This window comes from Giraffa tippelskirchi, chromosome X, assembly GCF_054371585.1.
Source record: "Giraffa tippelskirchi isolate mGirTip1 chromosome X, T2T-mGirTip1v1.2.pri, whole genome shotgun sequence".
Lineage (NCBI taxonomy): Eukaryota > Metazoa > Chordata > Mammalia > Artiodactyla > Giraffidae > Giraffa > Giraffa tippelskirchi.
In genome coordinates, this window is record NC_137289.1 from 95100206 (window position 1) to 95127841 (window position 27636).

The window sequence follows — 27636 nt, forward strand, 5'->3', positions numbered from 1 at the left end:
ACGACCCACTAGTGTGCCCCGTCTGTCCAGCCCACACCTGTACCTGTGCTCTTCCTTCGTAGTGAGAGCTAGCACTTGCTATGGTCCATGTGCTGTTGCAGGGGCTTTCCATGTGTTGGTCCACCAGGTCAGTTGTCAGACAGTATTGCCATGTCAGTCTCCTGTCTCCCATGATGCAGCTCTCCTCCAAACAAATCACATAAACCCACTCTCTCCCCAACACCAGCAGCTCCAAGTCTTGTGCATTTTGGTTTCTCCATTTCTCAAAACTGATGACTGCAGTGCTCCATCAGGCATGGGACTTAAGTTGGTTCTGAACTGTGAGATGTGCAAAGGAAAATGATAATGACAATGACAAATAATACGTGTGACAAGAGAGTGAGAGAGTATGAAGGAAAGACAGTGTATGATAGAATGAGTTCCTCAGAGATTTTACCACTGTGACAGGTGAATGGTTTTGAGTGAGTGTGACAGCCTGAATATGTGATTGGGACAGGAATTCAAAAGGACAGAATGTGATGGGAAGAGACTAAGCTGCAGATGATAGTGATAGCAATAGTGAGCCCCCAAGATGATAGATGGTAACTTAACGTGCACGGTGAGTGGTGGAAGGTGCCACCGGATTTGTGGTCTGCAAAGGAGAAGATTTAATTCCAGGACCAAGGGATGCAAGTTCAGTCACTCAGAGATTTGTGCAGTAGGAATTTTATTAAAGTGATAGTGACAGAAAAAGCTTCTGACATAGACATCAGAAGGGGTTTGAAAGAGTACCCGCTTTGCTAGTTTAAGGAGAGCATTATATACTTTACTGCTAGCTGCTGAGAATAGGTTTAGATTAAAAAGATGCCTCAAGGCGGTGAAAATTTTGCCCAGGCCCTTTCTCATAACATATATCCTGGGATGACATCTGCAGGATATTAACCAGAAGAAATGGTTTAACCTAGAGCTCAAGGCCATGGAAGTTTTACCCAGACCTTCTCCCATGACATAGGTTCCGAGCTCAAAAAAAGCATTTCATTGAGCAAGAGATTCTGCTGCCTACCAGGCCTCCATGTCTAAGGCAAAAGAATGTGAAAAAGAAAGAATGTTCACCTCTTCCTTAAAGAGCCTTGGTCCCGCTAGCAACCTGACTAAGTTAACTCTCTCACAGACACCATGACAGAGTGAGTGTGTGGCACAGAGTGTCAGAGATAGAGTCTAGGGGAGACTGGGTGTGAGAGAGAATAAGTGTAGTGGAAAAAGCATTATAGAGTGACACAGGAATGTTACAGAAAGAGTGTGTGTGACAGATAATCTAACTCAGTATGAGAAAGCGAATCTCAGAGATAATATGTACTGAAGAAAATGGGTCTGCCACACAGGTCAGAGTGCGACAGGGAATGAAGCTGACCACGGGAGGCAGCAGCCTGGGAAGGTGGATCAATCCTCGGGGCCCATGGTTCCCTGAGGGTGGCCATCCCCAGGTCTCAGCCAGTCTGGAGGAAGTCAGCAAATTGACTTGGCTCAGATGCCCAATCACGGTCTGCCCAATCAGTTTCATCAGTAATAAAGCTGATCTATTTAGGTTGAAACCCATGTCAAGGGAGATGTGTCAAAGGCTGCAGATGCTAACCTGGACCTGTCTGGAAGGAGTGTGAAAGGACTCGCAGCAGGCATGAGTGGATGATGTCAGTGAACTTGTAGAGGAAATGATTCAGGTGGTCCAATTTGTAGAGCCGCACACTTTCATTCAGGCTTTCAAAAGACAGGTGGCGCTAGTGGTAAAGACTCTGCCTGCCAACATGAGAGACACAACAGACACAGGTCCCATGCCTGGGTGAGGGAGAGTCCCTGGAGAAGGAAATGGGAAGCCACTCCAGTATTCTTGCCTGGAAAATTCCGTGGAGAGAAGAGACTTGTGGGCTACAGTCCATGGGTCGCAAAGAGTCAGACACGATTCTCCCCCCTCCCCCACATATACACATGTAATTTTAATCCAGGAGAAAGCAGAGGTTAGAGAAGTAGTTACAGTTCAGGATGGAGCAAGACAAAACATGAGGAGGACTTCCCTGGGGGTTCAGTGGATGGGGATCCACCTGCCAACGCGAGGAACACTGCTTCAATGCCCGGTCCTGGAAGATCCAACATGCCACAGAGCAACTGAGTCTGTGCTCTAGAGCCCACGTTCTGCAATAAGAGAAGTGACGGCGATGAGAAGCCTGTGCTCAGCAACTAGAGTGTAGACACCACTCGCCACAACTAGAGAAAGCCCGTGTTCATCAATGAAGACAAGCACCGGCAAAAGTATACGAATAAAGTCAACATGATGAGAGCACAGCATCTAGAGTGTAGTCCCCAATCCCTTCAACTAGAGAAAGCCTGTTTGCAGAAAGGAAGACCCAGCATAGGCAAAAATAAATAAATAAAATCAACAGGAGGAGAGGGGAGCAGGCCAGCTTCTCCAAGTAAAGGGCAGTGCAGTGCTGGGCTAGGGACCCTGTAGGAAAGCCAAGTGGGAAGTAAAGCATTGCAGTTACTTACAGATGACTAAATGAGCTCTCTGTCCAAGCTCCCTGTGGGTGCTAAAAAGGGGGAGCCCTGAGCAGACGTTGTGATAGTTTTAGTTGTAGGTTTAGCAGATATTAATAGGTTTTCACCATCATCCCTGGAGAAAAACTGTGTCAGGCCAGAACCGGATTCTCATGGACATGTAGAGAGTAGGTGTGGACACTCTGGTCAGACATGTGGGAGGAAAGCCCAAAGATCGTACAGAGAGAGGGTCTAGCGTGTTGACTTCTGTCATCCATACACAAGTGGAAATTCATGAATTAAGCAGACCCACCTGAGGGTCTGACATTAGAGCAGAAAGACAGTCAGTGGGACGTCTAGGTGTCTCTGACTCACGCCTCCACAGTCGACACCATGAGGACACCCTCATACACCCCCGCTGAGGGGACTGGTCACAGTTTCCCAGGAGCAGAAATGCTGGAGGTCAGGGATGTGCAGGCTTCACTGGATTCAGTCATGCCAGACTGCTCCCTGCTATGGCTGCCCCCATCTCCACTCCTACTGTATCCTGCGACCTTTGGGGGTTTCCTCCGCTGTAACTAGCCTGTTTGTATCCTGTTCCCATTTCCACAAATCGGAATTGCAGTTAAATTCTGGATTATCAGCAGAATATTTAAAATATCGGTATATTCTTGATATTAATCTGTTATGGGCTTAAAACAATATTTAGGAAGTAGTTCCCCATTCCTGGCTCAGAAGAATATTTTATTACATTTTCTACAGTAGCTTTATTTATTCGGTAACTCAAGGAACATTTTTTGCTGGACACTGTTCCAGGCCTCCATGGAGGTTCCAGTCTAGCCAGGACAGACTGTCAAGAAATGAAATAACAACTACACTAGATAGCCTTTGGGAATATGGTGACATCTCTGGCCGGAAGGGCAGCAGGAGAAAAGACAGGGAGCACTTGGAGGAGTGGTTTTCCCTTTTCAACTGGGTGGTCAGGGTCGGCTTTGTTGTCAAGCAGAGACGGAGTGAGGACTTGAGGGAGGTTTGGGAGCGTGAGGAGACCAGTGTGGCTGGAGCAGAGTGGGTGAAGAGGAGAGCAGCAGGACAGGGGGCCAAGACCTGACGGGGACTGGATGTGGAGGCCTCAGGGGACATGCTGAGGGCTTGTGCTCAGAGTGAAGTGGGAGGTGGTGGAGGGTGGCTGTGGGTTGGACTGTGTCCCCCAGAAAAAGATGTTGAAGCCCCACCCCCTGGAGCCTGTGGATGGGACTTGATTTGGAAATGGGGTTTTGCAGATATAATTAGTTAAGGTGAGGTCACAGTGTGTTACGGTGGCCCAAATCAAGTGACTGCTACGTTTATAAGAAAGCCATGTGAGCACACAGAGAGAGAGGCTGTGTGAAGACAGAGGAAGAGTTGGAGTGAAGTGTCTACAAGGCAGAGAAGGCCAGGTGCTGCAGGCCACCACCAGAACCTATGAGAGAGGCCTGGAACTGACTCTCCCTTGGCGCCATCAGAGGGAATCAGCCCTGCCAACATCCCAGTCTCAGACTCCTGGCCTCCAGAACTGTGAGAGAATAAATTTCTCTTGCCTGAAGGCATCTTCTTTGTGGTACTTTATGATGGAAGCCCTAGGAAACTCATACAGTTATCAACAGAGTGGTGATATAATCTGACTGATATTTTTGATTCGTGAAGTCTGGGTTCATATTGTTCTTTTTGTTTTTCATGCTTATCAATATTGACTTCATATGTGCAAGACTTGCCTGCTGAAAAGTCACAACGTTCTCATCTGAGTCCTTAACTTTTTATACTTTTAGCTTTTGCGTGTAGAGCTCTGAGCGTTTGACTGTAATCTTTGTGAATGATGGAAGGTAAGTACACAAGGCAATGGAGGTTTGCTTTCCCCATATGGATATTCCACAACCAATTGCTCAACAAAAGATTATCCACCCCCGCCCCCCCGCATTGAATTACCTAGACTCCTCTGCTGAATATCCATTGACCACATACATATGTCTGGAAATGCTTCTGGACTGTCAGTCCTGTCCCATGGATCCACAGCTCCATTACTGGACATGTACAGTAAGCAATGAAACTAGGCTGTGTTTGTCTTTTTATTTGTGCATAGTCACAAGTCTTCAGGCTATCATCGCGCTTCTGTTCTCACATAAATTTCAATATCAGCTCATCAGGGAGTTCTCTGGTTGTCCAGTGGTTGAGACTCTACCTGCCAATGCAGAGAACACGGTTTCGATCCCTGCTCCGGGAAGATCCCACAAGCTGAAAGGCCACTAAGCCTGAGCACCACAACTGCTGGGCCTGTGCTCTGGAGCATGACAGCTGCAACTACTGAAACTTGAGTGCCTAGAGCCTGTGCTCTGCAACAAGAGAAGTCACCGCAATGAGAAGCTTATCTGCGGCAACTAGAGCGTAGCTCCCACTCACCATAACTAGAATAACCTGACGTGTGCAGCAACAAAGACCCAGCCAAGCCAAAATTACGTAAACAAGCAAACAAATGAATCTTTTAAAAAAGAACCTGCCTCACAATGCAGGGGACATCGCTTCAATCTCTGGTCAGGGAACGAAGATCCTATATGCAGTGGAGCAACTACTGAGCCTGGGCATCGTGACTGGAGTGCCTGTGCACTGCAACAAAAGATCCTGCGTGACACAATGAAGTTTCCACATTCCCCAAATAAGACCTGATGGAGCAAAAGAAAGAAAGAAAGAATTTGTTTAAGAAATCAGCTCATCAATTTCTGCAAAAATCGTTGCTGGCATTTTGGAGGACTCTATCGAGGAGTTTGGGTGAAATTGATCCTTGAACAATATCAATTCTTCCCATCAGACATGATTGAAGAACATGCATATGATACATCGCTGCATTTTTAGGACTTCTTCAATTTTTCCCACGGTGGTGTGTGATAAATTTTCTGAAATGTTCCCTAATGTTTCATAAAGGGCAAGGAGCCCTTTGTGTCTGGATCTAACTAGGCAAAGGTGAAGGAAAGTTGCATGGCTCAAGGTAGCCTGGAGTTAAAACTCCCCTCCAGGTCCTCCCCACCGTTCTAAACAAAACAGAGAACTCTCTCACCCAAAGAAAAAATGGATATTAGGTTGATTACACCCAGCTCCAAGCTGGCCCAGCTTCTGGCCGAACTCCAGAACTCGTTGCCCCAGCCATTTAAGAGATAACTACTCCCAGCAACCTTGGAGAAGAACAGGCCCCCTTAAGACAGTAGCTTTCTACATACATGTCTATATATACTTACTCTTTTCTTAGATAAGTGCAGCAGCTCGCTAACCTGACTGCTGCCCCTTCTCACCTCATAAAAGGTGATCTGTTCCTGTAGAGTGCCAATCTCATTCTTTTTCGGAACCTCGCCTACTCTAACTCCGTACCTTACATTTTTGGTGCTGAGACGCAGGAGGTTGAGGTTCCTTCTCCTTCTCCACGGCTAGCTCTTCGGAGCGTGGAAGACTGTCGAGCTCACTTTCCTTCCCGGGCTTTCAAGACCTCCTCGAGAGGACGCCCTGTGCCTTCGTGAGCGGTACAGGTCCTGTGTAAGGGCTTTATTGGTTTTCCACGTACCCCGAGGAATACTGCCCCCCCTTCCTGGTTTCTCTACACTCTCTTTTTCTCGAGACCGACCAACTCCAGCAGAGAGGCCGTTTGCCATTCGACCGCTTTACATGCAACACTCCATTCAAGCCAGCCCCTAAATTAAGGTAAGATCCAATCTGGATGGTTTTTCTAGAGGCGCCCTAAAACTTAGCCCTCCCGGGTCCCGGGGACCTTTGGCCTATGGCCACTCCGTAGGCCAAAGTAGGGGATGCTCCACCTCGACACAGAGCTCTCTTCTCATAACTCCTATTTCAACTATGGTGACAACTCGAGCTCCCAATAGGAACCTCTGCTTGCCTTTCAATTATGGGGTCTAGCCAATCTGTCCTAAAGGATTCCCCTCTGGCCCGTGTTCTCAAAAATCTCAAGCCACTCTCTCTCACTGAACTCAAAGCTAACCGATTAAAACAACTCTGTATACAGATCTGGCCTCAATACCAATTAGACAACCAAGACCACTGGCCTGAGTTTGGGACTTTTGATTTCAATATTTTATCAGATCTCACTAACTTCCTCAAATGGAATGGCAAAGGGTCAGAGGTCCCATATGCCCAAACCTTTTGAGCCCTTCCGAGCAGGCCCTCCCTATGCAAGAACTGCTCCACCCACGAGGTCCTTCTATGCACCTTGCCTCCCAAACAAAAGGGCTCTTCTTCTTCAACTAACCACTGGTCATGACCTTCCGCACCCCCAGAATTTGACCCAGCGGACGAGCCCCCTCCCTATCTGCCACCCCGCCAACCCTCTCCTTCCCCCTCATCCAATTCACCTACTGACCCCAAAACCTCTCCTGACTCCCCCTCAACCCCGCCACCCCGTCTCCCTGACCACCCCTTCCCTCTTCCCTCCCCTCCTGCCACACGGTCACATACCCAACATATGTTTCCCCTGAGAGAGGGAGCAGGGCCAGAGTGCCCCACACGAGTCCACGTGCCATTTTCATTGTCAGATATCAGCCAGATAGAAGAAAAGTTAGGATCATTTTATGAAAATCCTACCAGATACAGAGAACAATTCCTGAAACTCTCCAAGGCCTATAACCTCACATGGAGTGACATATATTATATCCTAAATGCCTCTCTCACCCTAGATGAAAAAGAACGTATCCGGCAAGTGGCAAAAGCCCATGCCGATCACTTCCATAACCAAGACAGGGATAGCCCAGCTGCTGATGAGGCGGTGCCTCAATCAGATCCCCACTGGACTTACCAGCCCAGTGACCCAGGTATCAGGAGACTGAATCATATGATTACCTGCCTTCTAGAAGGAATGCAGAAAAATGCTCATATCCATGTCAATTTTGATAAAGTCAGAGAAATCACCCAAGGGGCAGACATAAATACAGCCTTATTTTTGGCATGCCTCACAGAAGCAGTCCAGAAGTTTACTAACTAAGATATCACCACCCTGCTGGATTACTCTACCTTCATCTTCAGTTCATCAGCCAGTCCGCCCCTGATATTAGACGCAAGCTTCGACAGCTAGACAAGGGTCCTGAGACCTCCCCCCAAAGAGACCTTCTAGAAGTAGCCTTCAAGGTGTTCAATAATAGAGAGGAGGAAGCTAAGAGAGAAAAAGACCGTGAGAGAAAAGCTAAATATGCCCTTTTGGCGGCAGCAATTAAGGGAAGAGATCAGCCCGGCCCAAGTCATCCCAGACTGGGACTTAAGACCTCCCCCCTGGACCCTGCTTCCGATGCAACCAGTCAGGACACTGGACAAAGGCATGCCCAAACCTGCGGCCCCCTACAAAAGCATGCCCAACCTATGGTCAGTGGAGACACTAAAAGGTGGACTGTCCCCAGGGACGCCCTGACAACACTGGGGAGGTCCCCACCTCCCAGACCTGGAGAGTGGAATGTTCATAGGGATGCCCTGGCACCCCTGGAGAGATTCCCGCTTCTCCCCAAAACCCCAGCCCAACCCTACGAGAGTTGTTCCAATGACGGGGCCTGGGTTCCAGCCTCCCCGTCCGTGTCCCAGACACGAGCTCAGAACTTAGGGTAGACGGGGTAATGGCCAGAAAAAAGACCTGTATTGTAATAGACACTGGAGCCGCTTTCTCTCTCTTAACTTCCTACTCTGGCCCAACTCAAGACTCAGAACTCACAATCAAGGGGGTCTCTGGAGTTCCCTTAAGGCCAAAACTCAGCCCTCCATTACTCTGTCAATTTGAAAAATCGACCTCATACGCTCATTCCTGATAATGCCTAAATGCCCAATGGCACTCCTAGAGAGACATTTGTTATCCAAATTGGGGGTCTTTATTACCATACCCCACCTCGATACAGTCTCTATATTCTGCATGAAGATGGCACCTGGACTGTCCCTCTCCCGCACCCCTGACTTTCCCTTAGATCTACCCGCCTTGGACCCCCACGTCTGGGACACTGATCACCCATCCATAGCCAAACATCATCCCCCAGTCCACATTACCCTAAAGGACCCCTCGAATATAATCACCCAACAAGAGTATTCTCTCACCCCCGAGGCCCACAGGAGACTTAAGCCTATCATAGACCGGTCTTCTTCAGGCCTCTATCTTAATGCCTACCCATTCACCACACAACACCCCTATTCTGGCAGTAAGGAAGGGACCAAACTCTTGGAGACTGGTCCAGGATAGGCAAAAAATCAATGAGGCCATCACGTCGACTTTCCCAGTAGCCCCTAACCCTTACACCCTTCTGTCTGCCATACCCCCGACTGCAACCCACTTCATGCTATTAGATCTCAAAGACACCTTTTTCACCATCCCCCTCCACCCCTTCTCTCAACCCCTTTTCGCCTTCACCTGGCAAGACCCCGAGACTCATGCTTCCCAACAACTAACAGTTCTCCCCCAGGGGTTCAGAGACAGCCCTCGCTTTTTTGGACAGGCTTTACAAAAGGACCTAGAGACACTCGACCTAGCCCAGAGTCATCTCCTCCAATACGTAGATGACCTCCTCCTTTGTAGCCCAACCCGAAAACTCTGCCTCCAACACACTGCCAAACTCCTTGGGGCCCTGGGATCCTAGGGTGATCGGGTGTTCCCATCCAAGACCCGGGTGTTCCCATCCAAGACCCAAGTAGTACAGACAAACGTCACCTATCTGGGGCTCTCCATGTCCCACCAACAAAAAATTATTCCCCCAGATATAATCCAGGCCTTAATTAACTGTCCACTTCCAAAAACCAAAAGAGAACTCCTGTCTATCCTCGGCCTCCTAAATTTTTTCCGTATCTGGATCCCTAACTTCTCCCTCTTTGCAAAGCTGCTCTATGAGACAACTGAAGGATGTCTGGATGAGCCCCTCTTTAACCCTTTCTCGCTGGCCAATCCTATTCGCCAGCTCACCCTGAGCCTCCTCCGAGTGCCAACTCTCCACCTGCCAGATCACACCAGACCATTCTTTCTCTTTGCCCATTCCAACCAAGGACAGGCCCTGGGGCTTCTATGTCAGCAGGCTGGAGACACCTGGGCTCCCATAGCCTATCTGTCAAAACAGCTTGACATGGTGACCAAGGGTGGCCTCCCGACATACAGGCCACGGCTCCTATCGCAGCCCTCGCACCCAAAGCAAATAAACTCTCTAGACATGCCCCTTTAACAGTCTGTTCTCCACACAGCTTCTGAGACTTACTATCACATCGGGCTTTCCTCTCCCTTCCCCCTTCCAGGGTGCAGGTCCTATACGCCTTTCTCCTCAACCCTCGGCTCTCATTCTCCCCCTGCGCCCCCCTTAACCCCGCCAGCTTCTTACCCACATCCTCTACAACAGACCCTCTCCTACATAGCTGCAACCACCCTCTTAATACCTAAAGCCCCAAAACCAACCCAAAATGCTCCTCTAAATGTATGCTCACCTCATTCCTTCAAAGATTTACTCTCTCATCAGACTTTCCTTTCTCTGCCCCCTGCTCGACTACAAATCCTCCACACACACCTCCTCGACCCATCCCTTTCTTTTATGCCTTGTAAACCTCTTAATCCTGCTAGCTTACTCCCTACACCAGATCCAGAAGCAGAACACCTATTTCATGACTGTGTTCAGACCTTAGATATGACACTTAATCCCTTTGAACATATAACCGATCAGCCCCTTACTGACCCCAAAATCCCATCCTGGTTCATAGATGGCAATATGAACACTAATAGTCCAGAGACAGCCCAACAGAGTTATCCCCCCTTGCCTCATCAAGTTAGCCACACTCCCAGCTCACACATCCTCACAACAGGCTGAACTGATAACTCTTACACAAGCTTGGACCCTAGCCAAAGACCAAAAAAGAAACATTTACACTGACTCCAAATATGTCTATAACATATTACATTCTAACATTGTAATCTGGAAAGAGAGGAGATTGCTCACTCAGAAGGACACACCTATTCTCAATGCTTCTTTTATTTCTGAACTCCTCCATGCGGCTCAGTTCCCCAAACAAGCTGCTGTAATACATTGCCAGAGACATCAGCAACATAGTCCTATCTCCTTTTAGAACAATATACCAAATCACAAAACAAAATGACAAGCCGCCTCTGGTAGTCCTGTCTTTACTATAGCCAAAATTGGTGAGCCTAACATCCACACTTTACTTTCATATTTACATTCCCTTTTCCACCCCTCTACAAAAGTACTTAAGACTTGCCTTCAGAACTTGATTAAACTGACTAAAGACGATGTGACTTATTTCAATAATCTGACCCAAACTTCTACCATTTGTCAGCGGACAAATCCTAATTCTAACATTCGCCCCCCTCCTTCCCCCACCCACCGAATTTATAGATATCTTCCCACACAAGCCTGGCAGGTAGATTTCACCCACATGCCACCCGTAAAAAGGCTGAAATTTCTCCTAGTCTTTGTAGATACATTTTCTAGATAGATTGAAGCTTTCCCGACTACTAACAAATGAGCCCCTACTGTGGGTCAGGTTATTCTTACTGAAACTCTCTCAAGGTTTGAAATGCCTTCCTCCCCCCAGGCTGACAATGGACCCGAATTCACATCCCAAATCACCCAAAATATTGCACGAGCCCTTCAAGTTCCTTAGAGGTTTCACATTCCTTATCATCCCCCATCTTCTGATAGTGTTGAGAGAGCCAACCAAGTCCTAAAAAAAAACTCTGACCAAATTAACGATCAAACTTCAAGACTGAACGAAACTCCTCCCTTTAGCCCTCTTAAAGGTCCGGCCTTACCAAAAAAAACCCTTAAATATCAGTCCATTCGAGGCCATGTATGGGAGGCCCACAATACCTTTGGCTCTTCCCCCCTCCCAAGACAGTCCCAAACTGCTTTCCCACCTTCCTTTTCCTTTACTTGCCCAGACACGAGATGCCCTTTGACAACATATGGATAACTTACTCCCCCGACCACATCCCAATCTTCCATACCCATCCCTTCAAATAAGAGACAAAGTCTATATGACAGTTCAGTCCCACTCAGATCTAACTCCAAAATGACAAGGACCCTACACAGTAATTCTGCTGACCCCTACTGCTCCAAAACTAACAACAAAATCACCCCTTGGGTACACATTACCCGGTTAAAAAAGGTTATGCAGCCCATTGATGAAAATGCTTACCAGACTAATACCTATTAAGTTTCTCACACAGGCCCTACAACTCTAAAGTCCTCACCGCTTCCACCGCCCCAAACTGGCAACAGATGAGCCTGTCGGTTTCATGGCTACAATTATTCCTGTGACAACTTCTTTTTTTTTTTTTTTATAAATTTATTTATTTTAGTTGGGGGCTAATTACTTTACAATATTGTAATAGTTTTTGCCATACATTGACATGAATCAGCCATGGGTTTACAGGTGTTCCCCTTCCTGGACCCCCCACCCACCTCCCTCCCCATCCCATCCCTCTGGATCATCCCATTGCCCCGGCCCTGAGCCTGAGACAACTTCTAGCAGAAAGCTGGGTCTGGAGTCCTCAAGGAGCCACGCTGGAACACATTGAAGATTACATCGCCACCCTGTGGCTACAGGAAGCCTTTTCTAACCTTTACCCCTTCTCAGACCATTCATTTTTATCATCCTCCTACTCACCTTTGGGCCTTGTTTGTTTAATCTTTTCCAGAGATTCCTCCAAGACCGAATCCGAGCCTTTTCCTGAGACCAAGTCAAGACTGCTGTTTTGCTTGAGACCCTGACGGCTAAAATAAAAAATCAACACTACAGGCCTTAGACTTCCTTCCTCCCGTACCACCAACCCCTGACCCTCATTTATCAGCACGAAGAAGCCCTGAACATTAAGGGCACCCACCTCTCTTTCTCTTTTTGTATATATTCCTTAGGGTCTGGAATGAAGGAAAGTTGCACGGCTGGAGGTAGCCTGGAGTTAAAACTCCCCTCCGGGTCCTTCCCACCATTCTATGCAAAACAAAGAACTCTCTCACCGGAAGAAAAACATGGACATTAGGTTGATTACACCCAGCTCCCAGCCGGTCCAGCCTCTGGCCCATCTCCAAAATTCCTTGCCCCAGCTGTTGAAGAGATAACTACTCTGAACAACCTTGGAGAAGAACAGGCCCCCTTAAGACAGTAACTTTCCACATACATGCCTATACATCTTTACTCTTTTCTTAGGTTAGTGCAGCAGCTGGCTAACCTGACTGCTGCCCCTTCTCGCCTCACTAAAGGTGATCTGTTCCTGTAAAATGCCGGTCTCATTCTTTTTCTGAACCTCACCTTCTCTAACTCCCTTACCTTACAAGCAGTAAGTCTATTTCTCTTTCTTATCATTTATGTGCTCACTGGAGCATCACTTTTAATTTCCTACAAGAACTTTCCCTTTGCATTCATAACTTCAGTAACTGGTGTAAGAGGCCTAGCTTTCAGCCTGCCTCAAATTCTGATGCACCTTCCTCACTCAGCGTAACCATTTCTAGATGTTGATTTGAGCTGAGAGACTCTTCCTTTCACTTGAACACTTAGAGGCAAATTGTAAGTTTATCAACCGGCCTAATTTTCAATATTATTATCTCTCAGGGAAAGAGAGGCCTGAGGAGGACAGGAAGCAAGGCAGTTTGAACACATACATTTATCATCTAAGTTTGCCAACCTAGAGTCATGGATTAGTAGTAACATCAAAGATCACTGATCATAGATCAAGATAACAAGTATAATAATAATGAAAAAGTGAGAAATATTGCAAAAATTACTGTAATGAGTCACAGAGACAGGCAGTGAGCAAATGCTATTGGAAAAATGAATGGTGCCAACAGACCTGCGGAATGCCCGGTTGCCCACGAACTGTCAATTTGGGTTTTTTTGTTTTTTTTTTTAAAAACCCACAGTACAGAAGCAGACTCATAGACACAGAAAACAAACTTAATCGTTACCAAAGTAGGAGGTGTTAATTCGGAGTATGGAATTATCAGATGTACATTACCATATATAAAATAGATAAACAACAAGCACCTACTATATAGCACAGGGAACTATATTCAATATCTTGTAATAAAGTATAATGGAAAAAAATTGAAAAAAAGAAAAAAAACTCATGATATCTGTAAAGCACAATAAAGCAAGGCACAAGTAAAATGAGGGAAGTCTGTACTAGGAGCTGGGGGAGGGCAGATGTGGCTCGCAACATTTCTTCAGACAATAGTTTCAGAGGTGAGCATCTACACTCAGGGAAAAAGGAGAGAAACTCATGACCAGCATGGACAGAAGCCAGGCACATGGTGACAGCTTTCGCTGGTTGGTTGAGCAAGGAGCAGGAGGGGATGTGAAACTTGTTGCAAAAGAAGCTGAAATGTCTTATGGCTCAGTCCATCTACAGTCTACCATGCCTACCTCAGATGCATTGAGAAACCACAGCCAAAGGACTCAGAGGTTTCTGTAGTAGATCCTTCCTGCTGTGGTACAGCTTCTTGGGGAGATTTCACCAAGACAAACTTCCGTAGGAAACCACAGATGAGGCAATGACTGGCATCCGGGCTCTACTGCCCCATACTGGATCTATAATGCTGATGAAGACGACATACTGCCAAGAGAGAAATTGACCCCCAAAATTCTAGATACATTCTTGAGATCAGCTCCACTGCCCTGAAAAATTTCCCTAGCCTTTATCTTAAGAGTGAGTAAAAACGGAAGTTATAGAGGTATAGATGGACTTCAAGATGTGCTACCCCCAAACATGGCACCTTGGTGTATAGAATACTCTAAGCGGAAAGACTCTGAGAAAACAGCTGAAACAGTGCGTTCCCTCCGACCTTCCCCCCTGCCCTTCTTCCCTGAAGCAGGTCATTGAACCCTCAGGTGAGTGGTTCCCTGGCTATACCCAGACTAAAAGAGCATCCTTACTTATCTCAGAAAACAAAGGGACCCTAAGAAACAGTTTGTGCTAAGTCTCTCCCAGTTACTAAACTTACTCTCTGACTTATCATATTCCTCCACAACCATCCAGTCTTCCTCTAACCCAGCACAGAACTCCTCAGGTCAAACTGTTGCTTCGTGTCTTCATTCCCTTATCAAGGCTCCCACATCATGTAAAACTTATGTGTATGCTTTTCTTCTGTTAATCTTTCTCTGTCAGCTTAAATTTCCCATTCAGCCAGGGACCCTAAGAAGTCAAGAAAACCTTTTTGCTCCCCCACTGTAAATAAAAAGGGTAGCACATGCCCTGAATCAAAGTGGACATCTTTAAAAGTTGCTACTGCTCTAGTCTTCCCTTCAGGGATCACACACCATATTCAGAGTCGCTTGGACTGCAAGGAACTCAAACTAGTCAATGTTTAAACAGATCAACCCTAAATACTCATTGGGAAGACTGATGCTGAAGCTGAAGCTCCAATACTTTGGCAACCTGATGCGAAGAGCTGACTCATTGGAGAAGACCCTGATGCTGGGAAAGACTGAAGAAAAAAGGAGAAGGGGGCAGCAGAGCATGAGATGAATAGATAGCACCACTGACTCAATGAACATGAATTTGAGCAAAGCCTGGGCGATAGTGAAGGACAGAGGAGCCTGGCATGCTGCAGTCCATGGGGTCACAAAGAGTTGGATACGACTTAGTGACAGAACAACTGCACTAGTAATACCTCAGCTAGCCAATGGGCACAACTAGAAAGCCACATGGCCATGGCTGCAGAATCAAGGCATCCTCAAATTTGAAAGAGATGGCATCAGTCACAAGGAACGTGCTGCCCGATACAAAGCTCTGGGCATACTGAAAACATGAGATCCTTTGGTTGAGGCCCAAGCAGCTGCTGCGTTGTTCAAAACTAAACATAACGGTAAAGACTTGCCTTCTGGCATGGAGCCACACTCTCACTCTACACGTTGTCCCTTCCTTCCCTTGTATTCTGCAATTGGCCATTTTGAAGCAGTTATTGGGTTGGAGTGGGGCTTCCTGTTCCCAAGAGGGACCAAAGGCCATACACCCCCCTCTGAGTATTCTGGAGAACTTTGGTGAAGGGAGAGACTTGGACTTTTAAGGATCTGTTGGCGACATGCACCTCGACCGTTCTATCTGATCTCGAGGGGTGAGAGAGCACCCAGATCCAACTGATGGGGGTTAGGCCTGGAGAAGGGAAAAGGACCATAAAGTCGCCCTGTTAAGTCAATTCAATGTACACCTGACCCCTGAACAACATGGTTCTGAGCTGTATGGGTCCAATCATGCATACATTTTTTTCAAAACATCTACTGAAAACATTCTTTGGAGTTTTAACAACTTATTTGAAAAATTTGCAGATGAATCGTGTAACCTAGAAATATTGAAAAATTAAGAAAATAGCGGGTACATCCTGAATTCATAAAGTACGTGTAGATAACAGTCTCTTTTGGCATTTACTACCATAAAATATACACAAATCTATTATAAAAAGTTAAAATTTATCAAAACTTCAAGCACACGTTTATAATCCATGGCGCGGTTCACAGTCAAGAGAAATGTAAGCAATGGAGAAAGTCAGGAATACATTCTAACTGCATAAATTGAACCGTAGTCCATACCTACTACTGTAATCATTTCATAGCCAGCTCCTTTTGCACCTGCCATGAGCTCAAGACATGCAGGTATCCACTTAAACACCATGTGATAGTAATCATCTCTGTGTGAGCAGTTTGTTTTTCCAAAAAATTGTGTGTTGAAGTAATAAGCCATCTCCTATGGTTCTCAAGTAGTTTTCATCATGCTTAGTGCAATATTGTAAACCTTGAATGACACCATGAACCAGACCAAACCACTAGTGATGCTGGAAGTGCTCCCAAGAAGCAGAGAAAAGCCACAGCATTACAACAAAAAATTGAACTGCTTGATATTTGCTATAGGTTGAGGTCTGCAGCTGTGGTTTCCCACCATTTCAAGAAAAAAGAACCCATCGTAAGGCCTATTGCTTTTGAAAAAAGCAAATTGGTGAAGCTGCCATTGCAGCTATACCAACAGGCCTGAAAACCTTGCACTTTTTGTGAAACGCTGTATCTAATTTTGAAAATGCAGCTGTAATGTAGATGCAGGATTGCTCTGAGAAAGGCATACCAAAAGCCTCTATATGATTCAAGGAAAAGCCAAGTCTTTCAACAACAACCTAAAGCAAAGGAAGGTGAAGAATCTGAAGCTGGGGAATGCAATGTCAGCAAAGAAAGGTCTGATAATTTTAAGAAAGAAGTTTGTTTGGCTTTTAAAATGTCAAGATGAGAGGAGAAGCAGCTTGCACCCACTAGGGGGCAGCAGATGCGTTCCAGATACCAGGCAGAAAAACCGCTGAGGAGAGGGATATCTGCCTGAAGAGGTTTTGAATACAGATAAAAGTGCCCTATTCTGCCGGAACCATGTGGAAAAAGACATTTACGAGTAAGTAAGAGAAGCAAGCACCGAGATTGAAGGCAGGGACGTCAGGACTGACTGACAGACGCTCCGTCGTGTCCGACTCTTTGCTTCCCCGTGGACTTTATAGTCCGTGGAATTCTCCAGGCCAGAATATCGGAGTGGGTAGACTTTCACTTCTCCAGGGGATCTTCCCCACCCGAGGATCATACCCACGTATCTTGCTCGTCTCCTGCCCTGGCGGTCGAATTCTTTACCACTAGCGCCCAGGTAATGGATATAACATACAAAATATGTGTTAATCAACTGTTTATGTTAACCGTAAGGCTTCCAGTCAACAGTAGACTATTAGTAGTTAAGTTTTGGAAGAGTCTAAAGTTATACTTGGATTCTTGCCTCAGAGGGGGGTTGGTGCCCCTAACCCCTACGTTGTTCAAGGGTCAACAGAACTGTCATTGTTGCTTCCATGACCCAATACATCACCGGGACAGTGTTTTGCATGCTTGTTCTAGGAATGCTGGATGAAGACCAAAGGAAATTCTCTGGTTCAGGGGCTGCCACATGTAGAGAGATGACAGCAGAGTGTGCAGTGCATTCCCCAACCCATCTCCCTATCCTCTCCCAGGTGTCCGAAGAGAAACAGCAGAGAATCCCTGGAGGACAAAGAGAAGTTACGGCCTTGATTAAGACTAAGATGTGGCAGGTAGATTAGGACAGTAAAGCATCAATACAATGGCCCAGTCTGGCCAGTGGGAAAAACCAGCGCGGGGTGCAGGCTCACTGTGGATTACCGCCAGCGGAATGTATGTTGCTCCGGTGGCCCTGGCCATTTGAGACTTTGTGGCTGTAAACAAATGTACAGCACAGACTGATGGCACTGGGAGTGCTGTGTCACCGCCTAGGCCTTCTTTTCTGTCCCACTGGACTTGGAAGACACTCCTCCATGGGTCTCTTGCGCTCCTACACATCTTGCTGAGTGTGACAGGAAAGCAAGGCCCCGAGTGCTCTTTCCCTGGCATTTCTCAGGTTTGTGCTTACAGCAAATGACTCCAAGGCTGGTTTCCAGGCTTCTCTTAGGGAGCAGGTTGCCCAGGCTCAGGGTCCTTTCCTGTAAGGCAACTCAGTGCACAGGCAGGCATTTGTCAAGGATGATCTGCGTCACCTCTGCGGGAACTCAGGCTTAGGAAACTCACAGCCTTTTAAAACTCACAGCCGTTTTTAAAAAACGGAATCTTCCCTGTTGCTAGAAGAGAAAGAGACCTTTTCCTCCTTCCCTTTTCTTAGAACATTTCCTTGAGAAAACTGGTATTTATAAACCCTTCCTCTGCCCCTTGGGTACATATGTAAATCTGAAAAGGGTTCATAAGCCTTCTGCCAGCAAAACAACCCGGGAATAATTTTCTTTTGGGCCTAGGAGCCATCTCCTTGAACGATAAACACCAAAGCAGACAGTGCTCTGTCTCTCTGTCATCCTGGCACCTTAGCCTCAGGCCCTGGCTCTAAGCTGGAACACAGTTCAGTTCAGTTCAGTCCCTCAGTCCTGTCTGACTCCTTGTAACCCCATGGGCTGCACCACGCCAGGCTTCCCTGTCCATCACCAACTCCCAGGGCTTGCTCTAACTCATGTCTGTCGAAGTCAGTGATGCCATGCAACCATCTCATCCTCTGTGTCCCTTTCGCCTACAGCCTTCAAACTTTCCCAGCAACAGGGTCTTTTCTAATGAGTCAGTTATTCACATCAGGTGGCCAAAGTATTGAAGATTCAGCTGCAGCATCAGTCCTTCCAATGAATATTCAGGACTCATTTCCTTTAGGATTGACAGGTTGGATATCCTGGCAGTCCAAGGGACTCGCAAGAGTCTTCTCCAGCACCAAAATTCAAAAGCATCAATTCTCTGCCTCTCAGCTCTCTTTATGGTCCAACTCTCACATCCATACATGACTACTGGAAAAACCATAGCTTTGACTAGACGGACCTTTGTGGGCAAAGTAATGTCTCTGATTTTTATCACACTCTCTTGGATTGTCATAGCTTTTCTTTCAAGGAGCAAGCATCTTTGCATTTTGTGGCTGCAGTCACAATCTGCAGTGATTCTGGAGCCCAAGAAAATAAAGTCTCTCACTGTTTCCACTGTTTCCCCATCTATTTGCCATGAAGTGATGGGACAGGATGCCATCATCTTTGTTTTTTGAATGTTGAGTTTTAAGCCAGCTTTTTCACTCTCCTTTTCCACTTTCATCATGAGGCTCTTTAGTTTCTCTTTGGTTTCTGCCTTAAGGGTGGTGTAATTTGCTCATGTGAAGTTATTGATATTTCTCCCGACAATCTTGATTCCAGTTTGTGCTTCATGCAGCCAGGCATTTCCCATGAGGTACTCTGCATAGAAGTTAAATAAGCAGGGTGACAATATACAGGCTTGACGTATCCTTTCTCAGTTTCGAACCAGTCTGTTCTTCCATGTCCAGTTCTAACTGTTGCTTCTTGACCTGCATACAGGTTTCTCAGGAGGCAGCTTAGGTGGTGTGGTATTCCCATCTCGTGAAGAATTTTCCATCGTTTGTTGAGATCCACAGAGTCAACGGCTTTAGCATAGTCAATAAGGCAGAAATGCATGTTTTTCTGGAATCCTCTTGCTTGTTTTATGATCCAACGGATGTTGGCGATTTGATCTCTGGTTCCTCTGCCTTTTCTAAAAGCAGCTTGAACATCTGGAAGTTCTCGGCTCACGTACTGTTGAAGCCTAGCTTGGAGAATTTGGAGCATTAATTTGCTAGTGTTTGAGATGAGTACAATTGTGTGGTAGTTTGAGCATTCTTTGCCATTGCCTTTCTTTGGGATTGGAATGAAAACTGACCTTTGCCAGTCCTCTGGCCACTGCTGAGTTTTCCAGATTTGCTGGCATTTGAGCGCAGCACTTTCACAGCATCATCTTTTAGGATTTGAAATAGCTCAGCTGGAATTCCATCACCTCCACTAACTTTGTTCATAATGGTGCTTCCTAAGACCCACTTGACTTCAGGATATCTGACTTCAGGATATCTTGACTTCCAGGATATCTGACTCTAGGTGAGTGATCACACCATCGTGGTTATCTGGGTCATTAACATCTGTTTTGTGTAGTTCTTCTGTGTACTCTTGCCACCCCTTCTTAATATCTTCTGCTTCTGTTAGGTCCATGCCATTCCTGTCTTTATTGTGCGCAATTTTGCATGAAATGTACCCTTGGTATCTCTAATGTTCTTGAAGGCATCTCTAGTCTTTCCCTTTCTATTGTTTCCCTCTGTTTCTTTGCATTGATCACTTAGGAAGGCTTGCTTATCTTTCCTTGATACCTGCTTGTCATAAGAGACAGGAGAAGTCTGACTCTGCCTTCGGATAAAGACAATTAACTGGCACAGATGCCACTACCATGACCAGCTGAGCTTAGGATGAACTACAAGAGAATGTAGAGAAAATGGTGGTCTCAGGTCCTCTTGCAGGACCACTAGTTGTCGTTCTTCTTAAGAACATTCAGGTACTGGACTGTGTATGCTCAGTTAAGCAAAAGGTTGATTTCTTGCTACCTTTGCAGTCTGATTAGCAGATTGCGCATGATGCCAAGCACAGTCTGGTTTAATACTCAGTAATGAAATCATTCTGTCTCTATTCTCCATTTGTGGAGAAGATCTCCTGCGTTTTCAGGAGACTGTATTTTTAATTTTCCCAGTTTGCTGATGAGGCTGGGATGGCCTGAAATTTCCCGAACTGAGCAGACCAGTGAAGATGAATTATAAAATGCCTCCCCCTTAGCTCTTTGCTCTTTTCCAATACTACCTGCATGGATCTCACTGTCCAGATTCTAGATTTTCTTTTTGAGTAAGCATGCGTAATACAGGACCTAAAAATCCATCAGGGTCACCATCAGCTTTAATGGTGGGAAAGACGGGAAGCCCAGATGTTGCCTGCAGATCTTCTCTCTTGAATGGCCACTAGAGCTCTAGATGACATTTGGAAGGGAATCCATTTGAAAGGAAAATGCAGGCTTATATTGGCCTGAGGATGCTTCCATTAATTTGGATGAATTAACACATGCGGTGGTTTTTAGAAGAACCTCTTGCCCAGGTTTCCCTGGTGGCTCAGACGGTAAAGAATCTGCTAGCAACGCAGGATACCTGGGTTCAATCCCTGGGTCAGGAAGATCCCCTGGAGAAGGGAATGGCAACCCACTCCAGTATTCTTGCCTGGAGAATCCCACGGACAGAGGAGCCTGGCAGGCTACTGTCCATGGTGTTGCAAAGAGGTAGACACGACTGATCGACTAACACTTGCACTTTCATCCCCAGCAAAGGAATTACTTGTGTTTACAGGATGAGTATCATCCTAGGAAGAAGGTTAAACACTATTTGGGAAGATGTAGGAAAATGGAAGAGGAAATGGGAGAATTAAAGTCACTTTCTCTTTCTGCAAATCCTCCTCCTCCTTTCTCTGCTGTCTCCCCTCATTTTGGTCCCTTTCCATAGCATCTCTTTATCTTCACACCTCGATCAGACTTCTAGTGAAGGCAAAACTATGATCTTCAAGATGGGCAGTTAAATAGATTTCCCTGCAAAGAAGGACAAGGAGACAGTAATGAATTATCGGCCCTATGTGAGGTGTGTGAGTCTCATGCCCCAGCTCTGACTCCATTTCGGGCTTAGCCTAGATCTCGGTCTTCAAGAGTATTTTCTTATCTACAAACTAAATAGCTAGAAAAGCCGAGATGAGAAAGCAATACTGTTAAGGAGTAAGTGGGAACTTTAATAAAAGACGGTGTCCCCACCCCACCTCCCATGGTGGCTACAGGATGGGGATTTGTCACTTGGAATAGACCAGCAAAAATGGTGCTAGGCTGAAAAATACAATATGGGAAAGGAAACCCAAGAGTCATCTAATTCTACATTTTTCCTGACTCAATGACAAGACAGTTAGCCTTCCCTAACCACTTTGCCAATGAAACTGATGCCATTAAGTGGCTACCCAGACTTGAAACAGTACAAATCTACATGCTGTTCAACTTCCCTACATTATTCACTGAGGGATTCTTTTTGTGGGCCCAGGAAAGACCCACAGAAGTTTGCACAAGTACCTGGCAGTGTGTTTTCAATTTACAGCCCCAAACATTGGGATGTGCCCTGGTAGCTGCACAGAATTGTGCAAGCAGCAGGCTGTGGTTGGTTGATGGAGCAGGCATGTCAGGACCGAAAAGCAACCCAGCATATCAGGGGGAAAGGTGGCCAAAAGACTCAGACTATATGCCACCTCCCACAACCATGGAAGAACTAATGACTTGAGGGACCCACTGAGAGGCCTGCACATGGCCATACTTGAAGTCCTTCTACGAAAAGTGAGCTGGGAGAAATCACCCCACAACTTACCGGCCTGGATCCAGAGGCAGTTCAAAATCACCCACTAGTCCTAGCAACGTTTGCTTCAACCTAGAACAGACGATTGCATAAAACTTAGCAGCAGCTGCTCAATTTGGGGGCATGCTAGAGAAAAAGGAAGGAGAAAAGAAGCAGTTAAACATCACTGTGTTAGCCACTTGGTTACAGCTATTTTCTAAGGGAAGAACCCCTACTCTGGACAACACGTGAAGGGAGCCAAGTTAGGTGGGAAAACTGTATGTCATTATTACAGTATGCCAAGACACTGGATGAGGGACTGGAGAAAGAGACTCCTGAGAATGCAGAACCTGCAGGAACAAGGGAATCAGGAAAGCCCAGGACGAAACCCTCAGCCAGGGAATACTAGGGAAAAGTCTCAGAGTCAACTGATTGAGGGAACCTTGGAGGTGGAACCCAGTGAACTACAGGTTTCAATAACTTGCCCTGAGGCTAATCTATGCTTGCCTTTTCTGGTAAATAGTCATGCTGCAGAAGACTCTTGAGAGTCCCTTGGTCTACAAGGAGATCAAACCAGTGAATCCTGAAGGAAATCATCCCTGAATATTCATTGGAAGGACTGATGATGAAGCTGAAGCTTCCAAGGCATGATGTGGACAGGAGCAGGAGCAGGGTGGGCAAGATCAAGGGCAGGATGTGGGTGGGCTCAGAGGCAAAAGTGGGTGAATTGGGGGGCAGGGTTTGTGTGAGGAGCCACCAGGGAAGCCCACTTGGGTGGGATTGGGAGAAAGTGTGGCCTGGGTTCAGGGTGAAACCACCCTCCTCTTCATCTTTAGCACCTCACTTTCAATCTCTCCCCAGAGCCACAAGGCTCTTCTACGATGTTTACAACCCACAGAGTAAGAGGTCCCAAGCCCTCAGTGGACCCCAAGGTGAGACTTTTCCTTCTCTATTTCATGACCTTCCATTTCTCCCCTTCTCCCTACCTGACCACCTTCTTCTTCTGGTTCTCCATGCTTGAAGTGCCTCCTATTCCTTCTTCCCTCTGCCTGACTGCTTTCATACCTACTGACCAATCTCGGTGGGTCCCCTCCTCTCTTCCTGACCTCCCCTACACTCCCCCGCCCTACTGCTCAGGCATCTTCTAGTCTCACTTTTCTCTCTGCCTGGTTGCTGCTTCTTTATTGATAAGCTCCTTGCCTGACCACACCCCCCCCAAACATTTCTCTTTCTGCCTGTCTCTCTCTTTCTGCCTGTCTAGCCTCCATTCCTCTCCTGCTCTGTAAAACCATCTCCTGTTCATCCTGTCTCCTTGCTTGCCCATCTACTTTCTTTTCCTAGCCCCTGCCCGACATTCCACCCCAACCATCCCTGAAAAGCCACCCTCAATTCCTCTCTTTTGAATTTCGGACTTCCCTTCATTTATGTTTTTATTCTTGCTGCCTCACTTGTCCAGTCACCTTCTCCCTGCTTCTCATCTCCAAAATCCCTTCTTCTTTGCTTGATCAGCCCTCATCCCTCCACACTCCTGACCCCATTCCTCACCTCCTCTATGTTTTACCAACCTCCATTCATCTACTGTGGTCCAGCTAGTAAAGAATCCGCCTGAAATGCGGATGACCCGGGTTCAATCCCTGGTTTGAGAAGATCCCCTGGAGAAGACAAAGGCTACCCACTGCAGTATTCTGGCCTAGAGAATTCCATGGGTCCATGGGGTCGCAAAGAGTTGGACATGACTGGGCGGCTGTCACTCACATTCATCTACTTCTCCCTGTCAGACTTCCCCTCCATCCTTCCTCTCCTTCCTGTTTGATCTCTTTCTACTCTTCCATCCATCCTACCCATCACACCCTTTCCTACATCCCAGCTTAGCTTCTTCCTCCATCCTCCGTGCTTGATCATACCCGCTTTGCCCCCTTCTTCTTTACCTAGTAATCACTGAATTCCTCTCTTCCTTCCTGCTAGGTCACTTCCCGGCCCTCTCCTTCTGCCCGACTGCCCTCCAATCCCCCTCTTCCTCTCATTTTACCTGCCCGATCACCCTCCATAGCCACCCCCCTCCACACCTCATCATTATTCTTTCTGCCCTCAGGCTCCAGATGATCAGGTGTGTGGTTGTCCACTAGTGCACAATGTCTTTGAGGTCACTGATGATTTCTGTCATCTCCCCAAATGCCTTTGCAACCTCCACTATTGCTGGGAGAAGCTGAGGCGTGCCGAGGTGGACCTAGAGCATGTTTGTGTGGTAGGTTACGAGGCTGAGTGTGGCTGAGGGGCAGCATGGGATCCTAGAAGCCCCTTCTCACACTTACCCCCCGCAGTTGCACGAGCTGGCTGAGCAGGAACACAAGGAGCGCACAGCCATGATGAATCGGACAGGGTTGCCGGCCCTGATGCTTCACCAAGCAATCCAGCATGATCCACTCACCACTGACCTTCGCTCCAGAATAGACAGCTGAGCTCTGCTCAACTGAGGTCCTATGCCCGATACCTGGTCCAAGGGAGACACTACAAATTTCTCACACACCTGTTCCTATAACCATGTCTTTCTCAGGGCATCTCAAAGTTTCTCTGTGCTTCTCTGTTCCCCATTTAGCATCCTGTCTCTACGCCTCCTTAAGGTGGACTGGTCTTTAAAATTTCCCCATTTCTGTCCTTTCTCTTATCCCCCGTCTCTCTCTTTCCTGAATCTGGGCGGGGCCAAAGGGTCTGCCCTGTGCTCATCTCCCACTGGCCAGAGTTTTGTTTAGAAACTTGAGATTAGCAAGACATTTTAATATCTCCTGGTGGCCCCTAATCCAGTCTCTGTGCCCACAAACTCAATTCCACACCTCCGATGGTGGTGGGTCACAGTGCAGCTTTACTTGGGTGGCAGGCTCATTTGGAGTTGGCTGAGAAGTGCTGCACACTCAGCTCAGTTTGTCCTTTTCTGTCAAGGGAGAGGTGAGGCTACAAAGTGGGTACCAGTGACCCTGAGTCCCCCGTCCCAGGCCATCAGTTCTGTCATTGTCACCTGATCAGTGCACTTTGACCAACTTCTGTATAATTGTTGGCATTCCCCAGGCCAGAGGTGCTGGAAAAATGTTGCAATGGAGGGAAAAGGTGATGATTCCGTTTTGGGACACTGAGGAGAGTTCAAGGTGTCAATGCGATCGTGCCCTTGCCCCTGCCCATCTTGTTCCACCCCTCACCATACCATGAGATCCCAGCCCTTCTGTCAGCCTTGGCCCCTGTCAGTAGAGTCCTGGTCTATGCACACCCCCACTCCCAGACCTCTGATCCTGTCTTGTTCTCCTCTTCCCACTACCCTGCTCTGGGTCTACTCTTTCCAGCTGACTCTGTCTACCTAATGCCTGTAGGGTTGCCAGAAGAGGATTGGGACCTCTGCCACATCTGCCTTTGCCAGGCCCTGCCAGGCCGGTGGAGGTGTGTCCAGTAACGCTGCCTGTGGGGACTGGTATGCCTCCAATGAGAGACTTCAACTACTCTTCCTGTTCTTTTTATATTCACTTGACCCTCAGAGATTTTGGGGGGGCAAGTAATTTTCACTATTGTTTCTTCTGCATGGACTCAGATATTTCATCTAAATATTTCGGGATGTTGCTCTAGACTTACACCTCATATTCCACCATCACTAGTATATTAGTTATCTAATGCACTCCCTATCTGGTGCCATATCTCCTTTTTTTATTCCCAGTATTGTATTTTTTTCTTTCTTGATCATATTTTCCAGGAGCTAATCCCTTTAAATAATTATAAGATTAGATGTTAGTTTTATTTATACTCCCTAAGTTTATATTTATTTCTGTAAACTTTCATTTGATTAATTGCCACCTTGATTGTTTGTTTTGTGTTTCATTTGTATGTGTTTGCTTCATTTTGTTCTTTCTTGAATTGAATTCCTAACTTTATTATTTTTTGTTTTCCAGTCTATTATAGTAGTAAAGGATTTGAAACTACACACGTTTTTCTAATGCAGCTGTACCTCATAAACTCTGGTCTGAAAAGTGCAACTTCAGAATTGATTTCTCACTCTGATTCTACCTTTTGAGGAATGTTTCTTAGTTTCTAACTGCTTAAGCAGTTTTGGCTATCTTTCCTTTCTATATTTGTAATTATGCTTTTACTGTGATGAGAGAATGTAGCATGTTGAATCTGAACTCCAAACATGACTCAAGATTTTCTTTGTGGCCCAGATTACTCAAGTGAGTTTTGTAAGACTTTTCATGGATGTAAGAAAACATATTTTCTGTTAGGTTCAGATTACTCATTAGGACTTTTCTATCTAGTTTGACAGTTACTGCTTCTTTACTCTGACTTTTGTCTTTTTGTCTGTTCCAACTCTTCTGTTATCAAAAGATAGAATAAATGTTGTAATATTTTAAGACAAATTTCTCTTTGTAGTTGTGTTTTTGGCAGGTAGAGGTGGGAAACCCCAAAGTTTTGCACAATCTTAGGCTCTTTTGCACAACGCCACTATGGGTTTTCTCTGTTTTGCTTGTTGAGTCCTTTTGACCTTGAATTTACTTTGCCAAGCACATCATCACTGCTTCTTTTATTTTGCAGCCACTAACCTTCTGTGTGGGTTTCCCAGGTGACTCAGTGGTAAAGAATCCACCCACAATGCAGGAGAGATGGGTTCTATCCCTGGGTCGGGAAGATCCCCTGGAGTAGGAAGTGGCGCTCCACTCCAGTATTCCTGCCTGAAAAATTCCATGGACAGAAGAGCCTGGGGGCTACAGTCCAGGACTTGCAACGAGTCAGACACGACTGAGCAACTGAGCATGCACAACCTTGTGTATCTTTGCCTAAACCTTATTTTTCTCACTGTTTAAGGTATGCTTCTTTTCAACTGTATACATTTGTTGCTCTCATCACACACTTGTGTCTTCGGCTTTAGTCCATTTAAATACGTGTAAGTACGATAATCTTGTCTTTTCTATTATACCATCCTTATTATCAATTTTACTGTTTCCTAAATGCAACGTTTTTCTTTCCTTCTTCCTAATACTTTGATGCTTCTGTTCATTTTTGTCCCTCCCCCTTACCGCATTAATGCTTTTTATGTTTACTAATTGTACAATTATATATTGGGTCACTTCTAACAGGCATGATTTATGTGTTCTCTATTATTTGATCAGAATATAATCAGCCTTTCCTTGTAGAGAAGGATATTTATCACCCGTATTTGCCTCAGGAAGATGAACAGTATTATTTTTGGGTTTTTCTAGCAATATTTAAACTGATCTTTGGAAGACTGTATTTTTCTTAGGGTAAGTCAATTCTGCTTCAAGAAAACTTACTTAGTATTTGTACCTCAAGGTCCCAATCACTTTATTTACCATAATTTAACTCTAGCTACATGAATGTGCAAATGT

The 27636-nt window shown here is 46.1% G+C and overlaps 1 protein-coding gene and 1 long non-coding RNA gene across 2 annotated transcripts in view; both read right to left on the reverse strand.

Moving 5' to 3' along the window:
• Nucleotides 1-691: 691 nt before the first annotated feature.
• On the reverse strand, nucleotides 692-12519 carry LOC145535547 (uncharacterized). The gene is made up of 6 exons (XR_014075462.1): nucleotides 12386-12519; nucleotides 12169-12275; nucleotides 5905-6062; nucleotides 5043-5204; nucleotides 4474-4726; nucleotides 692-2166 (listed from the first exon to the last, which is right to left on the reverse strand). It is a non-coding gene; the product is annotated as an uncharacterized LOC145535547 (long non-coding RNA).
• A 4925-nt stretch (nucleotides 12520-17444) lies between these two features.
• Nucleotides 17445-27636, reverse strand: part of LOC145535705 (uncharacterized) — a 54488-nt gene continuing 44296 nt past the window's right edge. Inside the window, 2 exon segments of the mRNA XM_081564076.1 lie at nucleotides 17445-17451; nucleotides 18770-19272. Coding sequence (XP_081420202.1) covers nucleotides 17445-17451; nucleotides 18770-19272 — 510 coding nt within the window.